Source organism: Calliopsis andreniformis, chromosome 9 (assembly GCF_051401765.1).
Source record: "Calliopsis andreniformis isolate RMS-2024a chromosome 9, iyCalAndr_principal, whole genome shotgun sequence".
NCBI classification, from domain to species: Eukaryota; Metazoa; Arthropoda; class Insecta; order Hymenoptera; family Andrenidae; genus Calliopsis; species Calliopsis andreniformis.
In genome coordinates, this window is record NC_135070.1 from 8,277,054 (window position 1) to 8,301,692 (window position 24,639).

Genomic DNA, 24,639 nt, shown 5'->3' on the forward strand with positions numbered 1-24,639 from the left:
TTCGTTATTGGGACATTTATCTTCTGTATATTTACTTAGAAAGCTATGAAATAGAATTAAATTACAGGCTTATTGGGAGGTCATCAGTTTTAACTTAAAAAGTACAGTTGCCTGAAAAGCACCTCGCGTTCTAAAATAGGTAGATACATTGTCAATTGCATCAATTGCAGGCTTAAACGAAATGTAAATGAGTGAGACCAATCGTAGATTATATCACTAGCAAAACAGTTGTACTAAAACGCAAGTTACATATCTTCTAGCCAGATATACTCATATAATGATCGAGGGGAATGAAAGGGAGAAGTGTCCCGTGGGTACATTCCCAATGCTACGCCACACCCACTTCATTAACCTTAGAAAACCTTAGGAAATCATTATTACCACTTTCCTGAACATGTTACAAAAACCAGAGACTTTGAGAAAAAAAAATCCTGAAACATACATTAATTCTTGCTCAAGGAAGATTCATTGTGCCATAAAATGTGTCTGCAACATAAACGTTTAACAGGGTCGTTAAATGGAATTTAGCTAGCTGTTCTAATACTCTCGTCTCGTTAATTAACACCAGGAAAACCGATCGTTCGAGAGCGTCGGAGCTGTTCGGAGACGACAGGAAGGAGAGGCGTGAAAGCGATCAGTATCGAACGATTAATAGGGAAAAATTCCGCGAAAGAATGTACAAATTGCCGGGCGAGGCATTCATCTATCATTCACCGCGCGTAAATCGCTAAAACAGCGGCAGAGGAGGTCGGTTTCTTTCGAATTCTTTCGTCTGAGGTCGAGCTGCTTGTCGAGCAGAGCTGTTAAGATTTCTTCGACCGTCCAGTTTCTGGGCTCGCATCCAGCGAAGTTCGCGGTATTGCATAACCATCGACTTCGCCTCCTTTCTCTTCCTTTGGCCATTCGAAAGAATCGCTCTCTTCTCTCGCCCCCCTCCTTGATCCTTCCCTTCTTCCGCTCTCTCTCTCTTTCTATACTACTATCCCAACCTTTTGCAAACATTCGCCTCTAGTAATAGGTAATTATTATCTTTATTACACAAACTCATGGTTAATCATTGACTCATGGACTCATGCACAAGTGTTCACATCATTAGTTAACTATAAGCACTAATGTTGGTCTAATTTCCTTATTTTGTTGCGTTCAACTCTGTTTCATCTGTCTCAGTTTGAATACAAAAAGTTAAGTACCTTTTAAAATCTGAATACCTGTGAATTTAATATTTCATTCTAGACAAGTTTGCAAGTCGCTGTGTATATTATTGTAACAAATGCAGAGAAGAAAAGAAATAGGAATAATACTAAAGAATTTCGAATACAAATGTGTGGAAAGCAATGTTCAGAATTAATACAATTTGTAAGTACGAATAATTATTGCTGTGGCGGATTTAATTGTTGCATGGGAGGAGTTAGAGCGTATAGCCGTTGGAATTGCATTATAATAAAATGTGGCAGAGTAAGAAAGTGTGCCAAGGAACTTTGAAGCGTGGTCTAATACAATATGTAATCTATACAGTGTTTCCTCATTATCAGTTCAATACTAGATTCGCTCGAAACCAGCACTACTATTCTTCCCACAGATTCTACGAACTTAATCCAAATTTACTAAAACATTTCAAAGTACTTCATTTTCTAAGTATTTGAAAACCTAAAATTCAGCATGTATTTGGAACATTCTCTAATACGATTGTTCTACTTGCAGGTGTCCACGGTAGGAGCGTCCGAGGATCCAGGCGCGCCATAATGGCGGAGGTGGCGACGAAGAAGTCGATCAGCGTCGTAAGTAACAAGAAGAACGATGTGCAGTGCGGTGTGCAGTCTAACAATGGTTTGCTAGATTTGGATAACATAACCACAAGTAACAACCAATTAATCTCATTGTGCGCCACCAACGAGGACGAGGACGACCTAATCTCCACTAACAACACTCGTAACGAGCTAGACAGCGACGACAAGAGCCTACAGGAGCTAATCGAGAGCGAGCTAGCGCTGAGGATCTGCTCCAGCAGCGAGCCAGAGCTCGTCGTCGACACAGAAGAAGAGCAAGGCTTCTCCAATCAACCAGAGACGGTGAAAAGAATAGTGTTGGACAGACGAGAGGACACGATCGATCCTAACATAGAGTTCATCGTCGGGAAGGTTGCCAACGAAACCAACGAGCATTGTCAGTTGATCGAGGAGCCGTACAGTTATCGAAACGGACACGCGTCACCCGACACCAAGGTCTCGGGTTCCTCCTACGAGGAGGCCCCGAAGCCAGAGCCAGTTGCAGTGGGATTCCGGGACGAGGAGGAGGAGCAGGTATTCGCCGAGCAGCCGGAAGTTGGCAGCACGATTGTCATTCAGAAAACAACGACGGACGAGATCGATCAGTCGACCAGGGACTCCGCGGCGGACGATGGCAGATTATTCCCGCAGGACGAAGAGAACGAGGATCAGTGTCCTAATTACTCCGTCGATGGATCGTCAGAGGTCACGGAGAAACCAGTGGCAGCCTCGAACACGCCCAACGAGCCCCTCGAGGGCGACACCGAGGTCATCTCCGAACAGGTAACCACGACACCCGCGACTCCCGTCGACAAGTACCAAGAAGAAGAAGAGGTGCAGAGCAACGTCCTGGAGGACCCAGACACGGACATCGTGCAGACAGATATCACTCAGGTCGAATCAGACGAGGATCCTAGGAGAGACATCATCGACGCCTGGAGCGAGACGGCGCTGACAGATGCTCAGGCTACGGGCCAGTTCTCGGACAACTTCGACCAGACGTTATGCGAAGAGAACCACGAGTCACGAGACACTGGGGAGCTCGTGGAGGATGCGTCCGAGGCTGTCGTGAAAGAGGGTCGCGAGAAACAGGAGACAGAGGATGTAAACGAGCCAGAAGAAATGGAGTCAGAGGTATTAGTGGAGGACAAATTCCAGTGCATCGAGAAAGCTGGCGACGTCGAGGAGCTTTGTGCAGTGGCTGCTGAGGAGCCGGAAGAGGCTCGCGAGGGGTCTCAGACGCGGTCCAAGAGTTTCGACGATGGCGTCTCGAGTCAGTCCGAGGCGTCTGTCGACGCCGCCAGCACTAAGGAGTTCCTGGACACGGAGCGTCGCGTGCTCAGCGAGGAGAACGATCGGTGCCTTCGCGACGATCAGACGCGCGAGGCAGTGGAGGCTGCAGGGAATGCGACCGACGTGGAATTGGATGGCAAAGAGGATGAGAGGATGAAAGATGAGAGCACTGATAACGCGGATGATCAGAGCGCCATCGCGGAGTCCTCCAGCGAGTTGTCTGTGTCGGAGCCCACGTTCATCGAGAAGACCGAGGTGGTGGTGACCGAGGGTAGCGTGACGATTTACACAGAAACGAGGCGACTCGAGTACGGAAATGACGCGGAACCAACGGTCGAAGAGCATGCTGAGAACCATGAACTCGACTCGCCCGTGCGCGCCCCGCTTGCCACCCCAGACGACGAGACCAGCGACGTTTCGAACGCGTGTGACGTAAGTGTTGCTTCTTTTGCGACTAATCTACCAACACCAAGGGCCCGTTTAGGATGCTGGATTTGAGCAGGTACGGTGCTTGAAACGTTGAGAAGCTTGACATACGTCCCCTAACTTGCGACAACGTTTGACTGTGCTTCGGTTGGTTGTTGTCCCTTGTTTGCTGTGCGTGACGTTTTCGTTGGGTGTTTCGTTGTTAGGCTTTAGGAGCATATTTAATGGAGGAGCTGTCGATTGATATTTTTTTTTGTTACTTCAGCATCAATAATTTTAAATCCTAAATTTAATTATTTTCAAGTTTTCAAAATTTCTAGCATTTTAAGTTTCAAAAATTGTCAAACATTTAAATCTGATTTTTGAACGATTTTACAACGTGAGACATATTTTCGAAATCAACTTATGCTTCTTGTATTTCATTTTGGTCTTATCAAAAATTATGAATGAAAGTGCACAGTACACGCAAATACAACCCTCCTGTTCCAAATAAGTTCAAATTATAACTAATATATCAAAGAAACTATAACGTGGAAATACTTTATTCAAATATTCAAATTGTTTAATCTTTGAACCCTCAAATATTCAAAATTCAAATTTGAAAAGCTTTCAAGTAGTATTCAAATTTTCAAATATTCAAAATGATTCAGATTTTCAAAATCTTTAGTCATTTAAATTTCTGCATTCCAATTTTATCTTTAGGTACAAAATCGCTTACCTCAGAATACAAAGGTATCCGTAACCAAACACCTCTACATTAACTTACCTTCCTAAGAGCATTGAATGCTTATTCATTGTATTCAGTTACTTTTACCCATTTGATAAATTCAATGAGGTAACACCTGCTAACTGTATACAATGCTTACAATACAATTCAACAACAAAGGAAGAGGTTACTCTCATTACAAATAATCAGCAATATTGTAGCAAAACGATGTCACGTTCCTCGTTTCTACATAATACTTTTAATAATTCATTTTCTGCAACCCCATTTTTTCTCCTGCTACCACCGTGTCAATCCAATTTTTCTCTATGAGAAGGTACGCAAGCTACTTGCGTAACACTATTCCTAGTCTCGCAGGACAGCAGAACGCGTTTAATTGAATAACAAAGGTCTAATTGGTTCGTTGACAGCGGGCAGTCACGCGTGACCAGTCCTGTTCTTCGTTGTTTCTCTTCATTGATATCCGTAAGAGCACGACACGTGAACGCATGTCGTTCGACAAATACAGCGAGAGTGCTGAAGAACCTAGGTACGCTTGTCATTGGATAACGTTATTAACAAGTAGCAAATACCGAAGATTTATGTCAGTAGTTCGCGTCAAGGTAACACTGGTGTGCCGCTGGTAACAAGTCACCTTAGTAGCTAATAGTCAGCCATGTATCGCCTCAGTGGAACAACATTAAAAGAGCTGATACGAGTAGGCACGATTGCGATAATTCGTGAGTTCCGGGTCTTCGCGAACAGGAAATGTTCCTGAGGCTTATCGAGCTGTTATCATACCAGTTCAACGACCACGGCCTATAAACGTGCGACTGAGCAATCTATTTTACTCGAAACAGGTTCGACCAGAATCGAGGTGACCCAATGCAAACCTCTGACGTCTCCAAGATCAGGGATCAGAGTTCTATGTCCACCGTTCAAGGTTACAGTAGTTGACCTCGATCTATAAAGTTTTTTGGCACCAAGCTCCTCTGGTGAGGACAGTTGTAGATAAGAGAGGAAAGTTTGAGCTTTCAACGTACAGCAGGTTCTCCAACGAAGTCTAGTGTAGATAAAAAGTGAGCACCTAAATCTTCGACTTCGTCAGATCTCATCTGGAAACTTTCATATAATTCTTAAGTGTCCCCTACATGAAGAGACAAGAGACTTGCTTCGAGGCATGCCTCAAGACTAGTGATGGGACCAGACCACTTCGAATCATTTTGGCTCTTATTCAATCTTTGTAAGATTGTAAGATTGATCTCATCATGTAAGAGATACGTACTTTAAGGTACTAACACTTTACTTTCACGTCGCGTCAAATCACGTTACATATAGCAAAATAGGTCTAAAACAAGGCAAATACCTCGGCTCACACTATAGATTTGCTATAATATGTGATATGATTTCACGTGACGTAACAGTAATGTTTGCACCCTTATTATCATCGCTGAATAGCAATAACCCAAATAAAAGAGGCTACGATTAATTGAGACCCGGTTAATCCACTGTACTCTACTTTTCTCTCTGTTCGAGAGGCATCTCCTCGATCTCCACGCGAAGCAGCTCCTATATGTGTCACGGAGCGAGTGATTTCTCCCTTCCATTCTCCGCCCCCGCTCGAGAAAACGAAAAAATCGGATGCGTTGCGTTCGAGGCACGCTCAGGCGGCGATATCGAGGTCGATCTTTCGTCAAGAATCGCCAGCCAATCCCGAGATTCAGCTTGCTCCTAGGTCGGCCAGGCACCTTTCGTTCCGCTGTCTGAGCAGAGTCTGCTCCCCTCGTGCTTCACCTAGCCGTCCGCGGCCAACCGTCTCCTCGTGTCCGGTGGAAACGGCCAATCGCGGAAATCCACCGTATCCCCACAGTTTCCTCCTGCTGTCCACGCTTTGGAGAGCATCGAGTTTCCTGAACCTGGCCGAGAGGCCCCAGACACGTTCGTAGTCGCGAGCTTACCGGTTACACGACGACTCGACGCTCTGTTGCTGTCTCGCCGAGGATGATCATCACCCAGGTAGGGACAAGTTTCCTCAGATTAGGTGATTCTTCTTTGCATTAACCCTTCTTGGTACTTTAGATGGGCTTTTCGTCAGTCCTTTTTTAGGACTAAGTGTTGAGGTGGTATTTGTCAGGTCTTGGGGGAATTTAGGATGAGAGGTTAAAAAATGTAACGTGTTGTGTGTGTCATCTTCTTGAAAGATTTGAGGACTTATTCAATTTTTCAAATTTCTTAACTTTCACAGAGAGTATGTACTCAGTGATGAGTTCTCATTCAAAATAAACCTCAACTAAAAAGTGAATCACCTTTGTCCCAGTGCCCTGTCCATTGTACTGTCTCATTATACTCTCTAACCACTTCTTAACGCCTTGCCTAATAACAATGTACACTCGTGTCACAAATCTTTGCTCCGCCATTAGGATCGGCAAAAAAGTCACAATATAATCTTCTCACAACTAACAGTTTCATCATTCATTCTCTGTTATTCATTGACCAACCAGCTACCTATCTATACATATATCTGTTATCCTCGAATCAATCTTTGGAACCCAAGAAACATTCTAAAGCCAAGGGGTTAGTTTCTCGATTAATATTCCTCTACTCCATTCAAATAAACCTCAGCAAAGGAACCATCCCAATCTCAAAAGCCACTTTGCTCTCTGGCTCTTTGTTATTCTCTCTTCTTCCATCTCGCTGCTCACTGTGATTCTTCCGTTAGCTTTCGTCGACCTGGTTGCCGAGGTAGACACGCACTATCTTGATGTGTGGGTGGTCGGTGTTGGCGTGAACGATCCAGTGCAGGACTGTTTTTTCCGTGATTTTCGAGCGAGCCTCAAGTGTTCCACGAGGAATTGATATCGTCGCGTCGACGTGTCGCGAAACCGAGCTCCAAAATCGTTAGCGAATGCAACACCCGAGAAAGTGCGCCGTTAAGGTCATCGACGTGGTTCGCACGATAAAACCGACAATTCTCCACGGTACGCAGAAACCATACTTCCTTTTTTCAAATTAGCTTCGTGGTCGAGTCTCGTTCACCATGTTAGTGCTTCCTCGATATGAGCCCGCGGCTCATTTAGCAGTTTGCAGTGAGGGACACGTTTCGAATCAAATCTGTGGTTGCAAGGCAAAACGACCTATGTCACATGTTTTAGAAATTTGAGTTAATGCCTTATTTGAAATATGGAATATAGAATTTATATTTTTAGAAAAAGAAGGAGCATTAAAAGAAGTTTTTTATTTAAAAATAATGGCTCAAAAAGAAGCAAATTCATAAAACAGTATTGAAGTTGAATATCTCGAAAACAAAGATATGTGGCTTAGGTCATTTTTCCTTATAACCACAGAAATACCTAGGGGTGTAATACAGGTGTCTTCAACTGACCAATTACAGGGCTGGCAGAAATGCCTAGGGTAGATTGTTAATCGTAGATTATACACATTGCTAACAGTGTATTTGTATTAGAGTGCAAGGTGGTTTTAGGTAGAGTATACTGATAATGAGTTTATAGAAAATAAGGAGCATATTTTTAACATCAATTTACATCGTAACAATCAGTAGTAACTGTTCTATAAACTTTCAAGTTTCAAATGGAGGAAGTAAGAAGTGAGAGGAATAATAATAAGTGTGGTCTAATAACTCATTCTGACTACATAATCAAATTACGTGAATTGAAATCGTTTGAATTCGAGAGGACTGACTTCAATTAACACATTCAGCACGACGTCGATTTTGCTAAGTCCAAGTGTTAACTGCTCAACGTGTCAACACTTGAATAATCTGAAGGAGACATTACCAAAGATGTGAATGACAGTGTATAGAATATCCCCTACACAATGAAATTAAAACTCGTTCGTTCTAAATAATTCCAAGCCACAGTGAGTGTATCAAGAAGTCAGACAGAAACAGCCTATTGTCCTCAATCTTCCTGAAACTACAAATACCTATTTTCGTGATTCCCATCAATTCGATCCGAAATTCCGAAAGTGAATCGGTCACGAATTAGAAAGCCAAGATGAACGTAGGATATTAATCAGAAGAAGCGTTGATACTGGCCGGGAAACGCGTGATCGCGTGACTTTCGAAATGCTCTCGATCACGTTCCGCGAAGGACGTTGCTCGTTGGGCTGCTGTAAACTATCGTGACCATGTCTCAAAAACGAGAAGCTTAAATTAAACTTGCTTGTTGTTAAATTTCTCGCCATCTAACAACACGATCTATCAACAATCAAATTACTAATTAATAACATACGTTCTCTCAACAAATTGTCTGGAGGATCTCTCGGTCTCAGTGAAGTCGGACTACAACGAATTTTACGGTTTCGCGTAGCGCGCCTTCTAACTTTCGCTGTTGGCGTAATTAACGATCGCTCGGAAGGAACGACTGTATTCTGTAACGACACGGCAGTCGAACAGAGGCACTGCTTTTTTTTCCTAATAATAATCGGGTCGAGTGTTCCTGTTATGTGTACAATAGGTACTATGTTCTCTTAGACCCTGTTGTGTATTCCCTCGTTAAAACCTTGTTATTACAATCACAGTATCTCCTATTTATCTTATGTATACAATATACATCTCATTATTTTTCTCTTCTTAGTTTACTCTTTTTACTAAACGAATTTCATTTTGGAGTAATGCCATTCACGTTTTTAAAGAGATAAATGCAAACTATTGATACAGAAGCTGAATTTGGGAATGTGTTTTTTATTAGAAGTTCATCGCTAGTGAATCCCAAATTTATAGCAAGGGAACACTGTTCGTACTCCATTGCCAGATACTGGACAAGGTAGGGTCACAGTGGAAATTCATTAAGCGTAACGAAGACGATAAAAATCAACGTTGCATTTAGGGACCTCATAAAAGTCTCGTTTTCTTATCTGAAGAAGGTTTGTCTCACGAAACCTTTGCACTACGGGAGATTTAGTTTGTTCTTTCAGAGTAGAATTTCGTGGTAAAATTGAGTGAAGAAAAAGACAAGCTTCTTTTAACAACCCTTCTTACTTTTCCAAGGGAAACGTTGACGATAAAATCGTTCGAAGGGAAGAGAGAAGATCGCTCCAGCTCGACCCTTGTCGCGATTAGGCTATTGATTCACCTTGTGTAGAAAGTGGTGAAGAGGCGATTTCGTTGTCTGAAAAGCCGTCGTCGGCGAGCCTCCCTTCGCAAAGAACGCGATTCGCTCGTTAAGCGCGTCGATCGGTCGACTGCACGATTTATATCTACCCAGTCATTAATATCTCTGAACGCGTGGAAGAGGTATGCAAGACGCACGTCTTCTTCCTTGAGACTTGCCCATGAACGCTCGCCTGTGTCTATTCTATCGATCGAGAAGTAAAGTTCAAGCTTTAACAGTCTGTGACACATTCTGGTTGGACTTTTTACTGTGTACTTATTTAGGAGTTTATTTTAAGGGAAATCAGAACTCGGTGAATAAAAAAGAGATATAGACTTTTTTAGGTACTTGTTAGTCGTTAACCCTTAACTAATATGGTATCAGTATTATAACAAAATATGGTAAAATTATTGCTATTCCTTTGTTCAAGTAAAAAATGATTAATAATAGTACGCAGAGAATTCACAATTTTTCAATTTATTATCTATAAGTAAGCCACTGATATTTTACACAAGAAATATTAGCAGTAAGGTAGTATAAATCCTGTGACTCCACCATATCGGTTAAGGGTTAAATATTCCTGAGACACAAAGGAAAATTAGAGACTTTTCATTTCCGGTAGAAACTCGTGCAATTATATCCGCCCCGTAGCGTGTCTGGTATACAAAATAGTAGGTCGTTGGTCAACCTTGATCTAGCAGAAGCGCGACAGGAAAATCTCTTGTAGATAGTCCGTTTAGCTTGGCAAACACAAATCGAAGAGTGTCGTTTCATTTCGAGAAGAAGCGCATCGAATGAGGTCAAATCATCGTCTGAGTTTGAAACTTGTCTCGACTACTGTTATTAACGTTATTATGCCACTTTCAGTCTTTCGACTTTCGAGTGATGGAGTCGTCCTTTTCGGATACATCCGTTTGCCCCGATGCTCGAGATCCGTGAAACGTCTTTAGGGGAAATATCCGAGCTATTTCCTTCGGTTTAATGGGAATCGAATGACGATATTCAAGGTTCATCCAGAGAATCTTATTATAATTATTATTTGGCAAAATTTCATGCCCATGAAATAAGTAGAGCTGTTTTAGTATCTTGTTATATGAGGAAGGCATCGCGTTTTATAGCGTAAGCCTGGCAACTAAAAAATATATGTTTCTTCTTTTTCATGCAGAGCGAGAGTCGCGAGGAGACGATAACGACGACCACGTCAGTGGTCAACTCAGGCACCAAGGGTGGGACCAAGACGAAGAAGAAGAAGATCGAGGGCGTAGCTGGCAACGATGCCTCACCGAACCTTACGCCGCGCACAAAGAAGACCAAGAAAAGCAAAAAGAGCGAGCTCGAGAAGGAGAACATTTCCGTGGTAAGTGCATCAGGACCAAGCGCCTCGGTGAAGGCCAGGTGAGCACTGGTCATTTCGTCTTGACAGTCCTGGCTGCAGTAACTAAAAACTTTTGCCTTATATTATATTCGAGACGAGACAACTGTTACTTGATTCAATTGGATAGATCCTAAGATGGTGTGGGGCAAATATTATAATCACAATACTACAATTACAGTGTAAAAAATATTCAAAGCATGAGAGACATATAAGTGACTAATATAAGGGACACTGATAAAAAAGTACTATATGAAGAAGACTTTTATTTTTTATGAGAAACATTATTACACATACAGAGGCTTCTTGTCCTTATTATCAGATGTTTTCTAATAAACTCCAAACACTATAAAATCATAAAAATAACATACATAGAAAGAATCAAGTTCTGAAACCAGAGACATAAAAAATATTGAAAGCATCTGTCGCATTTAAATTTAAAAAAAATTCGATTTTCTACCCATTACGTTACAAAAAGATAAATACAAATACAAAAACAAAATTATTCAATTGTCCAATGAGTCAGTGTCTCATATACCACCCTTATAAATGACCACCATCTAAGGATCCAATAGTCTCAATACATCCACCAAATTGCCAGTGCCCACCTGCCTCCAAGTCTCGACCATAGAGAATTTTCGCGATAAAGGATCGATGGGACTCGCGCTTTTCCCTGCGATTATCGAGGGATCGGGTGGGAGAAAGTGGTCCGCAAAAGAAATGGAAAATCGACGCGTCATCGGCTATCATCGAATCGAGATTCCTCCGAGGAAGAGGAGACTCACTCGGCCTGGGTATAAGTATGTTCTGCACGAACCGTTATATGTATCGTGTTAATTAGCAGTTGGAGCATCCACCGGTAGAATTGATCGTCGCACGACGAGACCCGGAACTCCGTCCTTTATTCGTATTTGCATGCCATCGATTTCTAACAACGGTTTCCAGGCTTTTCACTTTAATTGACGCTGACAGGGGAAGAAACGGGATTTCTACCGACCTCTGTGTTTCCTCTGCAGTTTTTGCCGTGACTGTTTTCCCCTTCTGTCCGCGAGTTCGACCCTTTTGGGCATTCCACGACCATGGGAATACGCAGGTACACTTACTTCCTTCGAATCCAGCACCTGGGAATAGACTTTTTGTCAGCGCGCTAGTAGTTTCTCGTTAAACGTTCATTAACGAGAAAGTTGACCGTGAACCTCTTCTGGGTCGCGAAATTTGGCCAGGTGATGAAGAAAAACGGTCGACGGAATGCCCGAAGGGAGAATGTCAGTGTCAAGCTACCTATAGGTCTCCTCCACCCCTAACTTTCGCCACACACAGACCCCGAACACGTCTCGTGATCGGTTGCATGTACAGTGTGCGCGTGTTTCTCTGTTTTGTTAGAACTCTAACTTGCAAGAGCCGAGCATGCACCCCGGTTCCCGACAAATGCATCTGGAATCGATCGATTTCTCGGACGAGGACGATCTGTCGAACGTGAACGTGAAATCCTTGGTAAGTCTGACCTCCTGAGCGACGTATCTAAATCATGAGGGTAGAGTCAGAGAGATTCTTGAAACGCCTACACTTGTTCTCATATTCGCGCTAGCGAGCAGACAAATTGCTTGATGGGTTTCGATTCGATCTTCCTTCGAGTGCAACCGCCTGTTAATTCGAGCGGTCTCTCTAGTTGCAATTTTTGTGGATAGAAACTGTAGTGCGTGAAATATTGCAACTTTCAAATTTAAGAATTCAAATTTACAAGCATATGATTTTGGGAAAGTTGAAAATAGTACCTATGGGAAATTGAAGACCTAGAGCTCGTTCTGACTGGTCAAGTTAGTTGAATTCGAGTAAGTTGCTTTCAAGTAGCTTGATGTTAAGTTTGTGTCCACGCAAGTCAAGTTACTTGAATTCAAGCACACAGAAGGATGTTAAGCTGAAGTTATTGAACTCTCTTGTAAAATTGACAAAAGTCCTCAATTATAACAGATCCTTCAAACGTCTACTTTACTTAAGCCTACTTAGGGGACTCTTGCAAGATCTGTACGATCATTTTTTCCTTGTCAAGTAGTACATACCAATCTATGTATATTTTAAGACAAGGAAAAGTTGAAAGAACCTCAACTATTCACTTGTCCAATCTGAACGAGCCTGTAGGGTAGATGAAAGAGAAATGGTAGAATCAGTGGACTGTCGCGATGGTCGAGATAGAGTCGACAGAAGCTCACAGAGGCCCAGACTCACATCTAACTAGCTTTGCGCATTGTTTTGTGCATGCAGACACAGTGTTATGTATCGGAGGCGAATCGCCACGAACAGGATCGATCTATCAAGGAAAAGATCGCGACCGGCGTGTCGATCAAGCAGTTGGTAAGTAAGGCAAGGCTGGCCATTATCGATCGATTTACGTACAGCTTTTTTTTGTCGCGATTTAACGTCCGTGTCAGACGATGCAAAATTAGTTGGATACTTTTTGCGATAACTCGCTCGAAGCGCTTGTTTCGCGGGGCTGAAGAGAAAACCGCTCTCACCAGCTGTTGAAACACTTTTGTATTTTGTTGTCACTAACAGTGTCGTAGCTTTGGCGACATCTCGAACATGAGCGACGGCAATCAGACGGCTTATGGGAAAACGGGTCGCACGATGGAAGTCGAGGAGGTTTGTATACTTTATGTCTTCTCGTTCGTTTTTCCTCTCCGGGTTGTTACTTTGCATAGGAAACCATGAATGTCTAGTAACATGGGTGGGGTTTGTCGTCTTGATGCTTCTGAATAACGTTTTTAACTTTTGACTTCGCCCCTTCAATGTTTGTTTGGTGTCGATTACTTGGAAAATCGAATGAGGAATGTGGAAAGTGTAATTTCTTAACTTTTTCTACTTTTCAATTTTAAATTCAGAATTTTTTAAACTTTAAATAAGGTAAATATCCTAGTACCGGAACATTTATGTAATTCTTTTTAATTCTAAACGTAAATTCTTATGTACTTAATATAAGACAATATCTACAAAACACAAAAATGATCATAAAATAGAATGTTCAGTTACTGGAATGCAATTCAAGTATCGAGACATGCATTTTTAGGTTGTTTATTTAATGGGATACATGTATATCTTAAGCATCCGTGTATTGAGACATTTACCTTATTTCAAGTTTTCAAATTCTTAAATATTCAAATATTTAAATCCTTGAATTCCCCAATTTTTAAATTTTTAAATATTCAAATATTCAAGTTCTTAAATTCCCCAATTTTTCAAATTTTGGGATGTTCAAATTTTAAAATTTAAAAATTTTCAAACGGCAGAAATTTCAATGTTCAAATATTCAATTATTCAAACGTATAAATATTCAAAATTTCAAACTTCGAAATTGTTAAATATTCGTGCTTTCAAGTCTTTGGCCAGAAAATAAATACAGTAGACATGCGGAAGATAAGAAATCTGCATCTGCCAGCAGCAAGCAAACGTAAAAGATCGCCAGCTGAAAAAGCGGCGCAGCAGTCTATTCAGACCTGCCACTATTCAAATAAGCATCTCTGGGGTCAAGGATTAACAATTTCGTCGCGAAAACGTGCGTTCAATTTTCCAAGTACGTCGTCGTGTTCGACATATCGATTAAAACGACCGTTAAATCGTTTCAATTCGTTCGAGACAGAGCTGTCTCGTGCGCAATTGAAGCTGGCTGAAAGCACGTCGCGTCGGCCAGCGTCCACCGTACCGCGTGCGACAGCTACGACAGTCCTATTAATGGTTATTATTGCATGAGCTACATGGAACTTCCGTTGCTCGCTTTTGCGACGCGTGGCGATAGAATTAACAGGACGACCAACAAATAATTTCATCCTGATTATCGTAACAGCATACTAATCGCATAACGAGTACGAGCTTTGTGGCTTCGCCTAGGGCCTTCGGTCTCGCCTAATTGAGCCAACCTCGGACGACAGTGTCTGCCGATAACGGGCCTCGGGTTCTCGAAAACACCCCCGATAAACGCGATAATGCCAGGAATAGAAGGCACGCGTGCCGATAGATTGGAAGGCCTCGCGCAAAGCTCGTCACTCACGCGAATCTGTTCGCAACACGCCGCTAATCTCAGTTCCCGTTGACGCTCCCGTCACGACGATCGTAGAAAGCAAGGTCGCTGGGTGATCTGCGAGTATGCGAGAAGGGTTACTCGAAGTTCACCAAAGACGCACTCGTCTTCGCCGGGGTGTCGGTCAAGGCCCTCGTAAGTACCTTTCGTGAAGCTGTGGGGGAACGTCGGAGACAGTTAGAGTGGGCCTACCGTATTACCGCTGAGAAGCTTTTAACCCTTTGGCTGTGGATAGCGTTTATGTGGCGTGAAAAAATGAGGGGCTTTTAGGGAAAGTGCAGGCATTGGCAAGAGAAGAAAAAAATAGGAGTTAGTGTACCTACGCTACTGGGCATAAGTATTTGGACGCTTTCGTGTCATTAGAAATGCAGGAAATACACTTTTTTTATTTATACTAACTGATATTATTATTAATATTTATTATATTAATATATAATTTAAATACACTTTTATTATTGATACTAACTGATATTAAATATTATTCTTGTCAGTGTTTTTAAACATTATATAATAATCGTTTGAGATAAGATCTGTAGTTAAAACTGTAGGTATTAGAGAATTTTAGTTAAAGTGTACTTTGTGCATTTTTCATTACTATGGAATTATTAGCATTAGTATGAAAGTGTCCAAATACTTGTGCACAGTAGTGTATATACCTAATAAGTTGGTTGGAAAATAATCTTGCATACTTTGTGAAAAATTAATAATCAGTAAGCGGTATCTATTATTGACAAAATTATGGACAAGAAAATGTCACAAAAGAATGAGTAATTTTTATGAATATCATCTCATTTTTTCATACTCTTAGGAATAAGGTGGGAGAATTCAAAACTAAACTCTCTTTTGATGACAAAATTTTTCCAATGGCAATAAAGATCCTATTGTATATTTGTCACTAATACACTAAATAACGGGAACCCTTAATAACAGATATTCCAGCTAATCGAGATTTTACTGTATTTTTAATATATAATAACAAACTGATTTCTCATTCAATCATCCAATCAACTGCTCCAACCAATTTTGATCTTAGACTCTAACAATTCTCCTATAGATATCCATTGCCTCACAATTTTCTATTGCAACAATTAACATAGAATTAAAAAACCTATACAATCCTAATTTATGAGTCACAAGTTCTTGCTCAATTTGCATCAGGCTATTTCATCCACCCACTATCTCACTTGATCAACATTCTCCACCTATCATAAATTAAAATCATAAAACGCAGCAATCTCCACAACTTTCATTTACAGAATCGTTACAAAATACACTTGCATCTACATAATCCTCCGAAACAACGTTCTTAACTCAATAAACTGAACGAAAACTTGACTCACCCCCGCAGTACCTAAGTTTCCATACCGAGCGCGTCACAGCCAAAGGGCTACAGCATCTCAGGAGCAAAACAAAGCGAAGGTGAAGTGTCATAAAATGACAATAAAAGTCGATGGCAAAGGGTCCATTCGAATCGGTTCGAAGGGAGTCTCGGGGGCGAGTATGCACGCGATCGATCCAGTCGAGTAGGCTCGCTCGAGAGGCGCGTTCTGCTCTTGTGTCGCTCACCGGCGGCGTCACGCCACGAATGCAGTCTCTCCATTTAAGGGAGCCCCAGCCGCTTTGATAATAACCTACTGCTCATTTGCCCCACTTTGTAGCCGTGACGGCCGAGAATCGAGGTCTCCGCGAGTTTTTCGCCGCGTAGCTGGCGTTTATCGGTTATCCGGTTACGGATTTCGAGTCGAGTGACATAATTCTTTGGCATCGCGCCGCTCGGCTAACGCAGTGAAATCCTCTCGGCTCCGATTCGCTTCCTTCCCTCGATACGCGATCGCTGAACGCGTGCATGGGCTCGTGCCTCGCGAGAAATCGCTGTTTCTTTCACTGACCAGACGAGCATCTCAATTTTGACATTTCGGTGTGCACCGAGCCGGCGAGCGATTAAAGCTGGCGCAACTTTCGTTGGCGTGGTCGAATCGTGGTAGAAATAGTGTGGGGTATGGTGTCTCTTGGGAATATAGTGGCTTTGGTGAAACAGTAGGAGTTCAAGTTCCTCGCGCCTCTGAGTGACAATGAGTGTCTCAGTGAAGGCCCATTTATGCAACCGACGAGCCAAGGGATTACAGTGACGAAACACGTATTGATAGTGTTTTATCATTTGGAATTGTGTATTTGTGATTTTTGCTGGTATGTATAATATTTGCTTGGCTCGTGCTGCATAAGTGGATCTTAACACGTGAAATGCTCAGAAGCGACTCAGGGATGGTACTAGTTCCTTGGAACCCTAGAGTACTACTGTCTAAACAAGGATTATGAAATTTTGAGAGAAAGCAAATTAAGAAAGCAAATGTGGCCAAATAAGATACAGCCCTGAACCAAGTAACAGAGAACTCATTTGGTAGCTTGCACCCACAATGGTATCGCACATCACGCCACTTGAGTGGGTCTCATCTAAGTCACTATATTTCCGAGAGGCAGTACAAGATGATTAGTTTATCTGGAAACCCTCTGAGTGTTGGTAGCATTTATTCTAAATGCTGTTAACACTGCCAACACCTTATAATTTATTGTAAGTGCTGCCAACTCCCATTAGAGGGTTTCCAGTTAAGCTGATCACCCTGTATAGGTGGAACGAGATCCAAGAAGAACTGATTCGAAGGATAAGGATTCTAGCTGTCTACCGACGTGCCCCTCTTCGTTCTTGTCCTTCCTCTATTCTTCTCTGCGACGATGCAACGGTTGACTCGAACTTCGATTTGGAAGATACAGTTGGGCCTCGATTAATCGACTTGACGTGGAACCCAAACCTGAAGTACCCTGTATAGATTATTTTTTAATGATAGTTCGAGCTTTGTTTGTTGTTCTATTTTACTCTTCAGATTCTGATAAATCAGAAATTTTGGAGTGAACAGACACTTACGAATATAATTCTGTTACAAATCTATTGACATGAAATATTTGCTGTCTGCGTGAATATTTGGCGTTGGTTTGGAAACTTGTTTACTGTCATTACATTGAGTACAGTTTAAATAAAAGAGGCTAAGAATAATAGAGACTTAGTTAACATTGATTGCCATGTTACTTACACATAAATGACAAGTTTTATATCATTGTGAATAACATTATAGAAGAAAGGAAGCATTATAACCTAAAGTTGAAAATGTATTAAAAACGATCTTTTTTGTATATATGATCAAATTTTTAATGAATTCTACGTGACAGTTAAAATGTTACTCGAGGTTCTTCTGAACTTGCTTTGAATCTAATCGCGAAAAGAAGTCTCGAGACAGTGGATCAACCGATGGATCGTCGATCTTGAGAATGAAGGTAGCGCTTTGAAATATTTACTGGCAACACTAACCCGCAGCGCGTGCTGTTTCTTTCTTTTTGTTCGATGTCTTCCCTCGTGGTGCATGAAACCTTAACCGAAATTTACGAAATCGACCTCCTCGGGACAGAGGGCTTCCTACTGTAGTTTGGCAAACTTAACCACCGAGGGTAAGGACACGGATCGGCCTGTGCTGGAGGTAAGCCTTTCATGAAATAACCACGGTGTGGTCGGTTCGTGCGGAGCTTCTGTTTCGCCCTATTCTTCTCCCTCTGTTACCTGCCATTTCTCGCCCCTTACATCTACTGCTTGTTTAACATCTTCCCTTTCTTTAAATCGATACCCATGTTGCAGGTTTCTTTTCTGGAATCGCTTGGACCCTTTTTTTGAGCCACATTTTTTTCTTCAACCGAGAAAATTCTGTTCGTTCTGTGGTCAAGGGTTCAACGAAATACTAACAATTAAAGTTAATACGTGGGCTTTACCTTCTAGAAACATTTTGAAGGTTTGAAGATTTGGACATTTTTTGACTCGAAAATTTGAGTGTTCGAATATTTGAAAATTTTAATACCTGAACAATTCAAGACTACAATTTTTATATCTCAATAATTCTCGATTTGAGTATTTGAAAACTCTAATGTTTGAAAATTTCCAAATTTTGTATATTTGAATTTTTAAATAATTATAAATTTGTTAATTTAATATTAAAACGTTTGAAAATTTCGAAATTTGAATATTCAGAGACTTAGGAATTTAAAGATTTAAAAAATTGAATATCTGAAAATTAAAAAATTTTTCAAATTGAAGATCAGAAGATCTAAAGATTTGAAAATCTCTAAACATTCAACCTATCAAAAAAGTAAGATGCACGGAACAACTGTAATTGTTCATGCTGAAGCATCCAACTATCAAAGACGAACAAAATTTTAATCAAAGTCTACGAGCACGCGAGCACCCAAACCAGTTGGATAGTTTCCAGGCGACACCCTTTGCGCCTTTAGTGTTTGAGAACGATTGTATCTTCCATTTCACCTTTGCGCGTGGATTTTCATTCCCACCTGAATAATGTTCATCGTGGGCACTTAGCTCATGAACGTACAAAAAAAAAAAAACACACAAACCAGACATCTTTCTGCATTTCAAACTCAACGAGACACGCTTTCTATGCTCACGCTGAACATACCTCACGCTAAACGAGACACCACGTACACCCCATATTCTCTCTTGACAAAGCAGCGAGTAAGCTTCTCGAACACTGTTCGTTTGACGCCTCCACTGTTTGTGTTTACAGAAGTCGAGCTTCAATAAATTCGACGCTCTCAGCAAGAAGACCGTGCTTCATGTACGCTCGATCGACGCGGGCAAAGTGCAACAACAGCTGAATGCCGTAAGCACTACTTGAGATACTTTACCATCGACGCACTTGACCCCTTCAGTCGCGAGTGCCTGTAAATAGCCTTTTCGTTTCGAGTCTTTTCCCCATCCAGTTCACACGGGACGGTGGCAGTGCGGATAAGAACTGATGAGTTTGAATCTGTAGAGTACTGTCATCGAATGGGAATGCTACATTTCGCTGAGCACACTGAGCAGTTGGTTGTAGAATTATAGCAGGACCTTGGTTAATCGACTTAATATGAGACTTGAGATTAGAATCTTTGAAATACCTTCTTGATAGATAATCCTATGATTTATTGGTGGAGTATTAGTAAATTATAATTCAGGTGTCAGCTGTCCTCTACTTCTACCATAAATTCTAAATAAAATCCTAATACTGAATAAAAAAGAGTAGGAATAATTTAGACATGATTAATCGAGATTGTATTCTCAACTGCATGTAACATGCTCCTCACTACAAGATTCTGTCCAGAAAAGTTTTTCTAAATAATTTGACACTCATTATAAAATGAATGTGAATCATTTAATATATACTTTAACTGAACTTTCTATCGATGCAATTTTCATTTAACTTTGCAAAGTGTCTCTAAGTAAAAAGTCTAATAGGATGTCTATTTTAAAGGGTTAACATATATACAAATCTTTTCTTTTTAACTCCACGTTCCTAACACACTACTCAACAACTCCGTAAGAATAATCGAATGTGCCGACAGGTGGGTCAGAATGGCGACACGAATCCGAACTGTCGTAGCTGCGGCAAGGTCGTCTTCCAAATGGAACAGACAAAGGCCGAGGGTCTGGTCTGGCACAAGAATTGCTTCCGGTGCGTCCAGTGTAGCAAGCAGCTTAACGTCGACAATTACGAGAGCCACGAGAGCACGCTTTACTGTAAGCCACACTTCAAGGAGCTCTTCCAACCGAAACCGGTTGAAGAGTCCGAGCAGCCTGGTAAGTCGATCGCACGGTTCGCGCGCGATACGCTCTCGCGGAGCACGCGGAACTTCATCTCGAAGTGTAGCCTTCGCTCTTCTGATCCGCGAGTCCCTCTGCACGCTTTGACATCGCTGAGCGAGGTCCCATTCGAATGACGGATCCGCGATCTCGCTGGAACACTGTTTCTCGTCACTTCGCGGCAATCTGCGAGGGATCGTGGAGTAGAAAGAGCGGAGGCGAGCGAGGAGACTGAACATTGGTAGTGGAGAGGAAACGAAGAGTTTGAACCTGTTAATCGGGGAGGACGTGGTCAATTGTTACGAGAACATTTTTTTTATTTCTTCATGTTGGGTGATAGAAGTTTGTTCCTTGTGATGGATTAAGAAGCTGCTGCTTTGGTGAAGGTGACTGTTATTTTTTTATGGATATAGAATTAAGAGAAAAGTCTGTAATTGCTATTTTTTTAGTTTCTGTTTATGAATCTTTTAGTTTTACGTGGAGTAGTATTTTAATTATACTGGATAGCTGTTTTTTTGAGTTTTGATTGTTTGATGTACCTGTGGTAAAATGAGAATAGTTTAAAAACTTGCGCTGTGATTGAAAAATTAAGTAGTAAAAGCTAAATATATGTGGTTGTTGAATTGTTATCATCTTCGAGTATTTTTCTATGATACTCCAAATTGAAAAATTTCTACCAGAACAATATCAACGTTAATACAAAATGAAGGACCAAGTAGAGTAATTTATTCCTTCTGTACTGTTTTTCCTATTATACAATTTTAGTAATATTAAAGGCGTTGTTATAGCTGGTCAAAGAATTCCCCGCTTGACAGGTAAAGAAATAAATGAACTCGAGTTGTCGCCCAGTCAAAAAATGGAATCGAAGACAATATTCGCATACCAAAAGGAGCGAATCATGCTCGTAATAATCCTATATCGAACCCCTCGCAGTGCTCCCTCCTTATTACTCGCAGAGCTCCCTTCGCCATAATCTCTGTAATTCCTGTAATTCTCTCCCCCATGTCCGCTCCCTTTTTCTCTTCCCTCGCCCCTATAATTACGCACGCAAATGTAGAGAGATCGTTAATGCGACAAAGAGACGTCTTGTGAACTCCGTAGTGCGACCACGAAAGCCAGAGATGATCATTAGGGAGAACGAGCCGAAAGAGTTGCCGCCCGACGTGGTCAGAGGTAACGACCCAATGCAAAGTGTGTGGACTCTTCGGTGAACAAGTCGTCGAAGAATGACCTCTAACCGTTGTCTAACCGTTTGCAGAGTGACCTCTAATACCACTGACCGATTCGCGAGACTCTAACGACGAGCAAAGTGTTTCTTTTTTTTTTTTCTTTTTCGCCAAATCTGGCGCGCGGTTCTTCCTTACGATCTGTTTCTTTTCGTCAATGGCACGGAGTGTGTATTGTCCCGTGATAACAGACGAGAATCACCGTTGCATGAATCAATTGTTTACACCTGAAAAGGGGTCACGAGATCCGAGCGGTCAGGGTCGAGGGGTGATCCCTATTATGTACTTACGTCGTTTGAATACGGTTCAAGGGAAGGCCCCAAGGTGACACTAATTTTTTATGAGCCTTTGCATAGGGATGGGGCTTGAAGTAGTGATGTTGCTAATCTTTGTACTTGTGGGATGAAAATTTGAAAACTTTAAAGTTTGAGCGTGAATTTTACTTGAGGTCTATTGGTAGACACATCAGTAAAAGAAAAATAATAACGAAAAAATGATAACATAGATAATAAGATAACATAGAGAATATGTACATTTTGGTACACATTCTATTAAATGAGTATTAGAATTATTAATTTAAGAACCAGCACTTTGATTACTTAATTGATTAAAGATAAAAGTACAGTAAAGTAATAACAGTACTCGAATTTTAATTTAATTTCAGTTTAACAAAATCTATGAAATTGATCTACAAAAGAATACCATATCAAAAAAATTTGACTTTACGCCGGTTAATCAAAGGCTTACCGTATCAAAAATACTGAAGGCTCCTAATCCCCCTCACCCAAAAACCACACTCAGTCATTCCCCACATTTGAAACCCCATCACCATGCAAAAGCTCATTAAAGAGTCAGCCTTCCTCCACGGGACCGCCCTTATTTGAACCCCTCAGGCGTCACGTGACCCAAACGACAAGTGTCAGGGATACGCGCCAGTTTCGAAAGAGGGGGGTCAACATCCCTTGGATCGCTTCTCTGGGAAACCCTGACCAGCGCGAACTGGTGACCCCGCAGTAATAAATGAGATGCTGTGTTACCTAATTAGCGAGAGCAGCAAGGAAAAGCGTTTTCAAATAATAATTACAGCCTCTGACAAACCGGACCTGGGTCTCGAGGAACTGTCGAGTCTGAACGTCAAGTCCCGGTTCCAAGTCTTCGAGAAGGCCGGCACGGACACGAACGAGATCGAAAGATCGCCGTCGCAGATCGCGGTGAAAAGGTCACCCAGTATCCTCAGCAAGCTGGCCAAGTGAGTAATCGCGTAATCGTGACGATTTCGTGGCGACTGGCCGCGATCGAATTGGTTCCAGTCTCACTCTCTCTTTTTCTTTTTCTCTCTCTTTCTCTCTGTCTTTCTTTCTCTCTCTCTCTCTCTCTCTCTCTTTTTTCTTTCGTCCCATGCCTTCTCTCCTCGAGCGTACACGACTCAGGCAGATACGGTTTTCATTCATGACACGGATACGTTTCCACCAGCTAGGCACAACGAGGACTCTGTGCCAGCGGACGGTTTTCTCGGTAACGTCGATCCTCGGGCGCAATCGTTTCTTTTTAGCTTCGGGGGCGATCTGGGAAATGGAGAGCAAAGACTTTCCGAGAGACGGGAGAGATCGGGCGACGTTGCTGGCGGTGTCGGCTTATTTCCAGTTGCCGCAAGAAGTCGCTGGCTTCTAATCGTTCCGTCGAGTTTTTTTATATGCGCGTCGAGCGTTTAATTTGTATCGGTGAAAAGAATATTGGAATGGAGGATTGTGAAGTAGCGTCGCTGAATGGGAGAGATTGAATTTGAATGTTTAGAAGTTTGAAGATTTTAAGATTCCTGAAATTGGAATGTTTACAAATTTGTAATACTGGAGGACTTGGAATTAACGCTAACTTCAAAATTCACGGTTAATTTTTTTCTATTACTTTAGATAAACTATTACTAAGTAAATGTTTGAGGTTTACTTGAGGTCCTTGTATAGTTTCATCGTTAGTACCCCAACTACCGAAAATTCTAAATAACAAAGATTGAGAAATATCTAGTTTGGATACTCGAGTTGTTCTACTGTATTAGCTCTACTGAATTTGAAATTTTGAATTTCAGATTTGAAAATTATGGTAACATAAAAATTTACGAAATAATGATGATCTATAGTGGATTTTCTACTGTATCAATCATGTATGAGTGACGGTGCATCGCTAAATTCCCTTGTCACTCGTATATAGGAAATAGCAACTTTTTGCTCCAAATCGTGTTACTCGATTTAAGTCAACCCAAGCTCAAATACAGTGGTGACTAAAAGCATCATTATTATAAAATTTACAAAATTATATATTGCTACAAAATTCTGACTGTCAGCTGGACAATTTCTAGAAATGAAATGTAGTAATTTAGAACAAGAAATAAATCATCATTAGTCACCGTACAATATTGCAATAGTTGACACTGTATGCGAGCATTCGATCAATCATCAGTTTTCTACCCTGTATTATCAACTACGGCTCGAAAAAGCAGCAAAACGAACTTGTTTGTTCTTTTATTTAGATTCCAGGCTAAAGGCATGGATATCGGAGTGGCGGACGAGTCTCTGAATGGAATCCCTTACGAAGAGTCGAGCGAGAGCGAGGAGGAGGAAGAGGTGGAAGAAACAGAGGGTGAGTGCAGAACATTTCATTCCATTTAGAATTCAGCTTTGCGGTATTTTAAGCATTCTTGGTTACATATGCATTCCTTTTATTCTAGTTACTCCGTTGAAAAATGCACAATTATATTCTTCAATAAGAACAGAATTATCATGAATATTCTACTTGAAAATTCATTATTTAATTTCAGGCATTTTTTAATTAAATTTAAATGCTACAATGATTTCATTTTAAATTCAGCAGTACTGAGAATTAAAAGCTGGACATTGAAATGATTTAAAAAATGTTGAAAGCTAAAATAACCAAACATTTGAAAATTTCAAAATTTAAACATTTGAAAACTTAAAACTTTTTATATTTGCAAGTTTGAGTGT

The 24,639-nt window shown here is 41.3% G+C and overlaps 1 protein-coding gene across 6 annotated transcripts in view; it reads left to right on the forward strand.

Moving 5' to 3' along the window:
- Positions 1–1,709: 1,709 nt before the first annotated feature.
- The window catches only part of LOC143183907 (uncharacterized), a 35,901-nt gene continuing 12,971 nt past the window's right edge, over positions 1,710–24,639 (forward strand). For 3 of the 6 annotated variants that reach the window (XM_076385703.1, XM_076385705.1, XM_076385707.1), the window contains exons 1-10: positions 1,710–3,491; positions 10,465–10,656; positions 12,055–12,165; positions 12,934–13,023; positions 13,225–13,311; positions 19,363–19,458; positions 20,180–20,414; positions 21,519–21,590; positions 22,730–22,892; positions 24,168–24,277. In XM_076385703.1, the coding sequence (XP_076241818.1) occupies positions 1,743–3,491; positions 10,465–10,656; positions 12,055–12,165; positions 12,934–13,023; positions 13,225–13,311; positions 19,363–19,458; positions 20,180–20,414; positions 21,519–21,590; positions 22,730–22,892; positions 24,168–24,277 (2,905 nt within the window). In that variant the 5' untranslated portion in view covers positions 1,710–1,742. The remainder of the gene's footprint in view (positions 3,492–10,464; positions 10,657–12,054; positions 12,166–12,933; positions 13,024–13,224; positions 13,312–19,362; positions 19,459–20,179; positions 20,415–21,518; positions 21,591–22,729; positions 22,893–24,167; positions 24,278–24,639) is intronic. The other 3 variants (XM_076385704.1, XM_076385706.1, XM_076385708.1) reach the window with 3 other exon arrangements.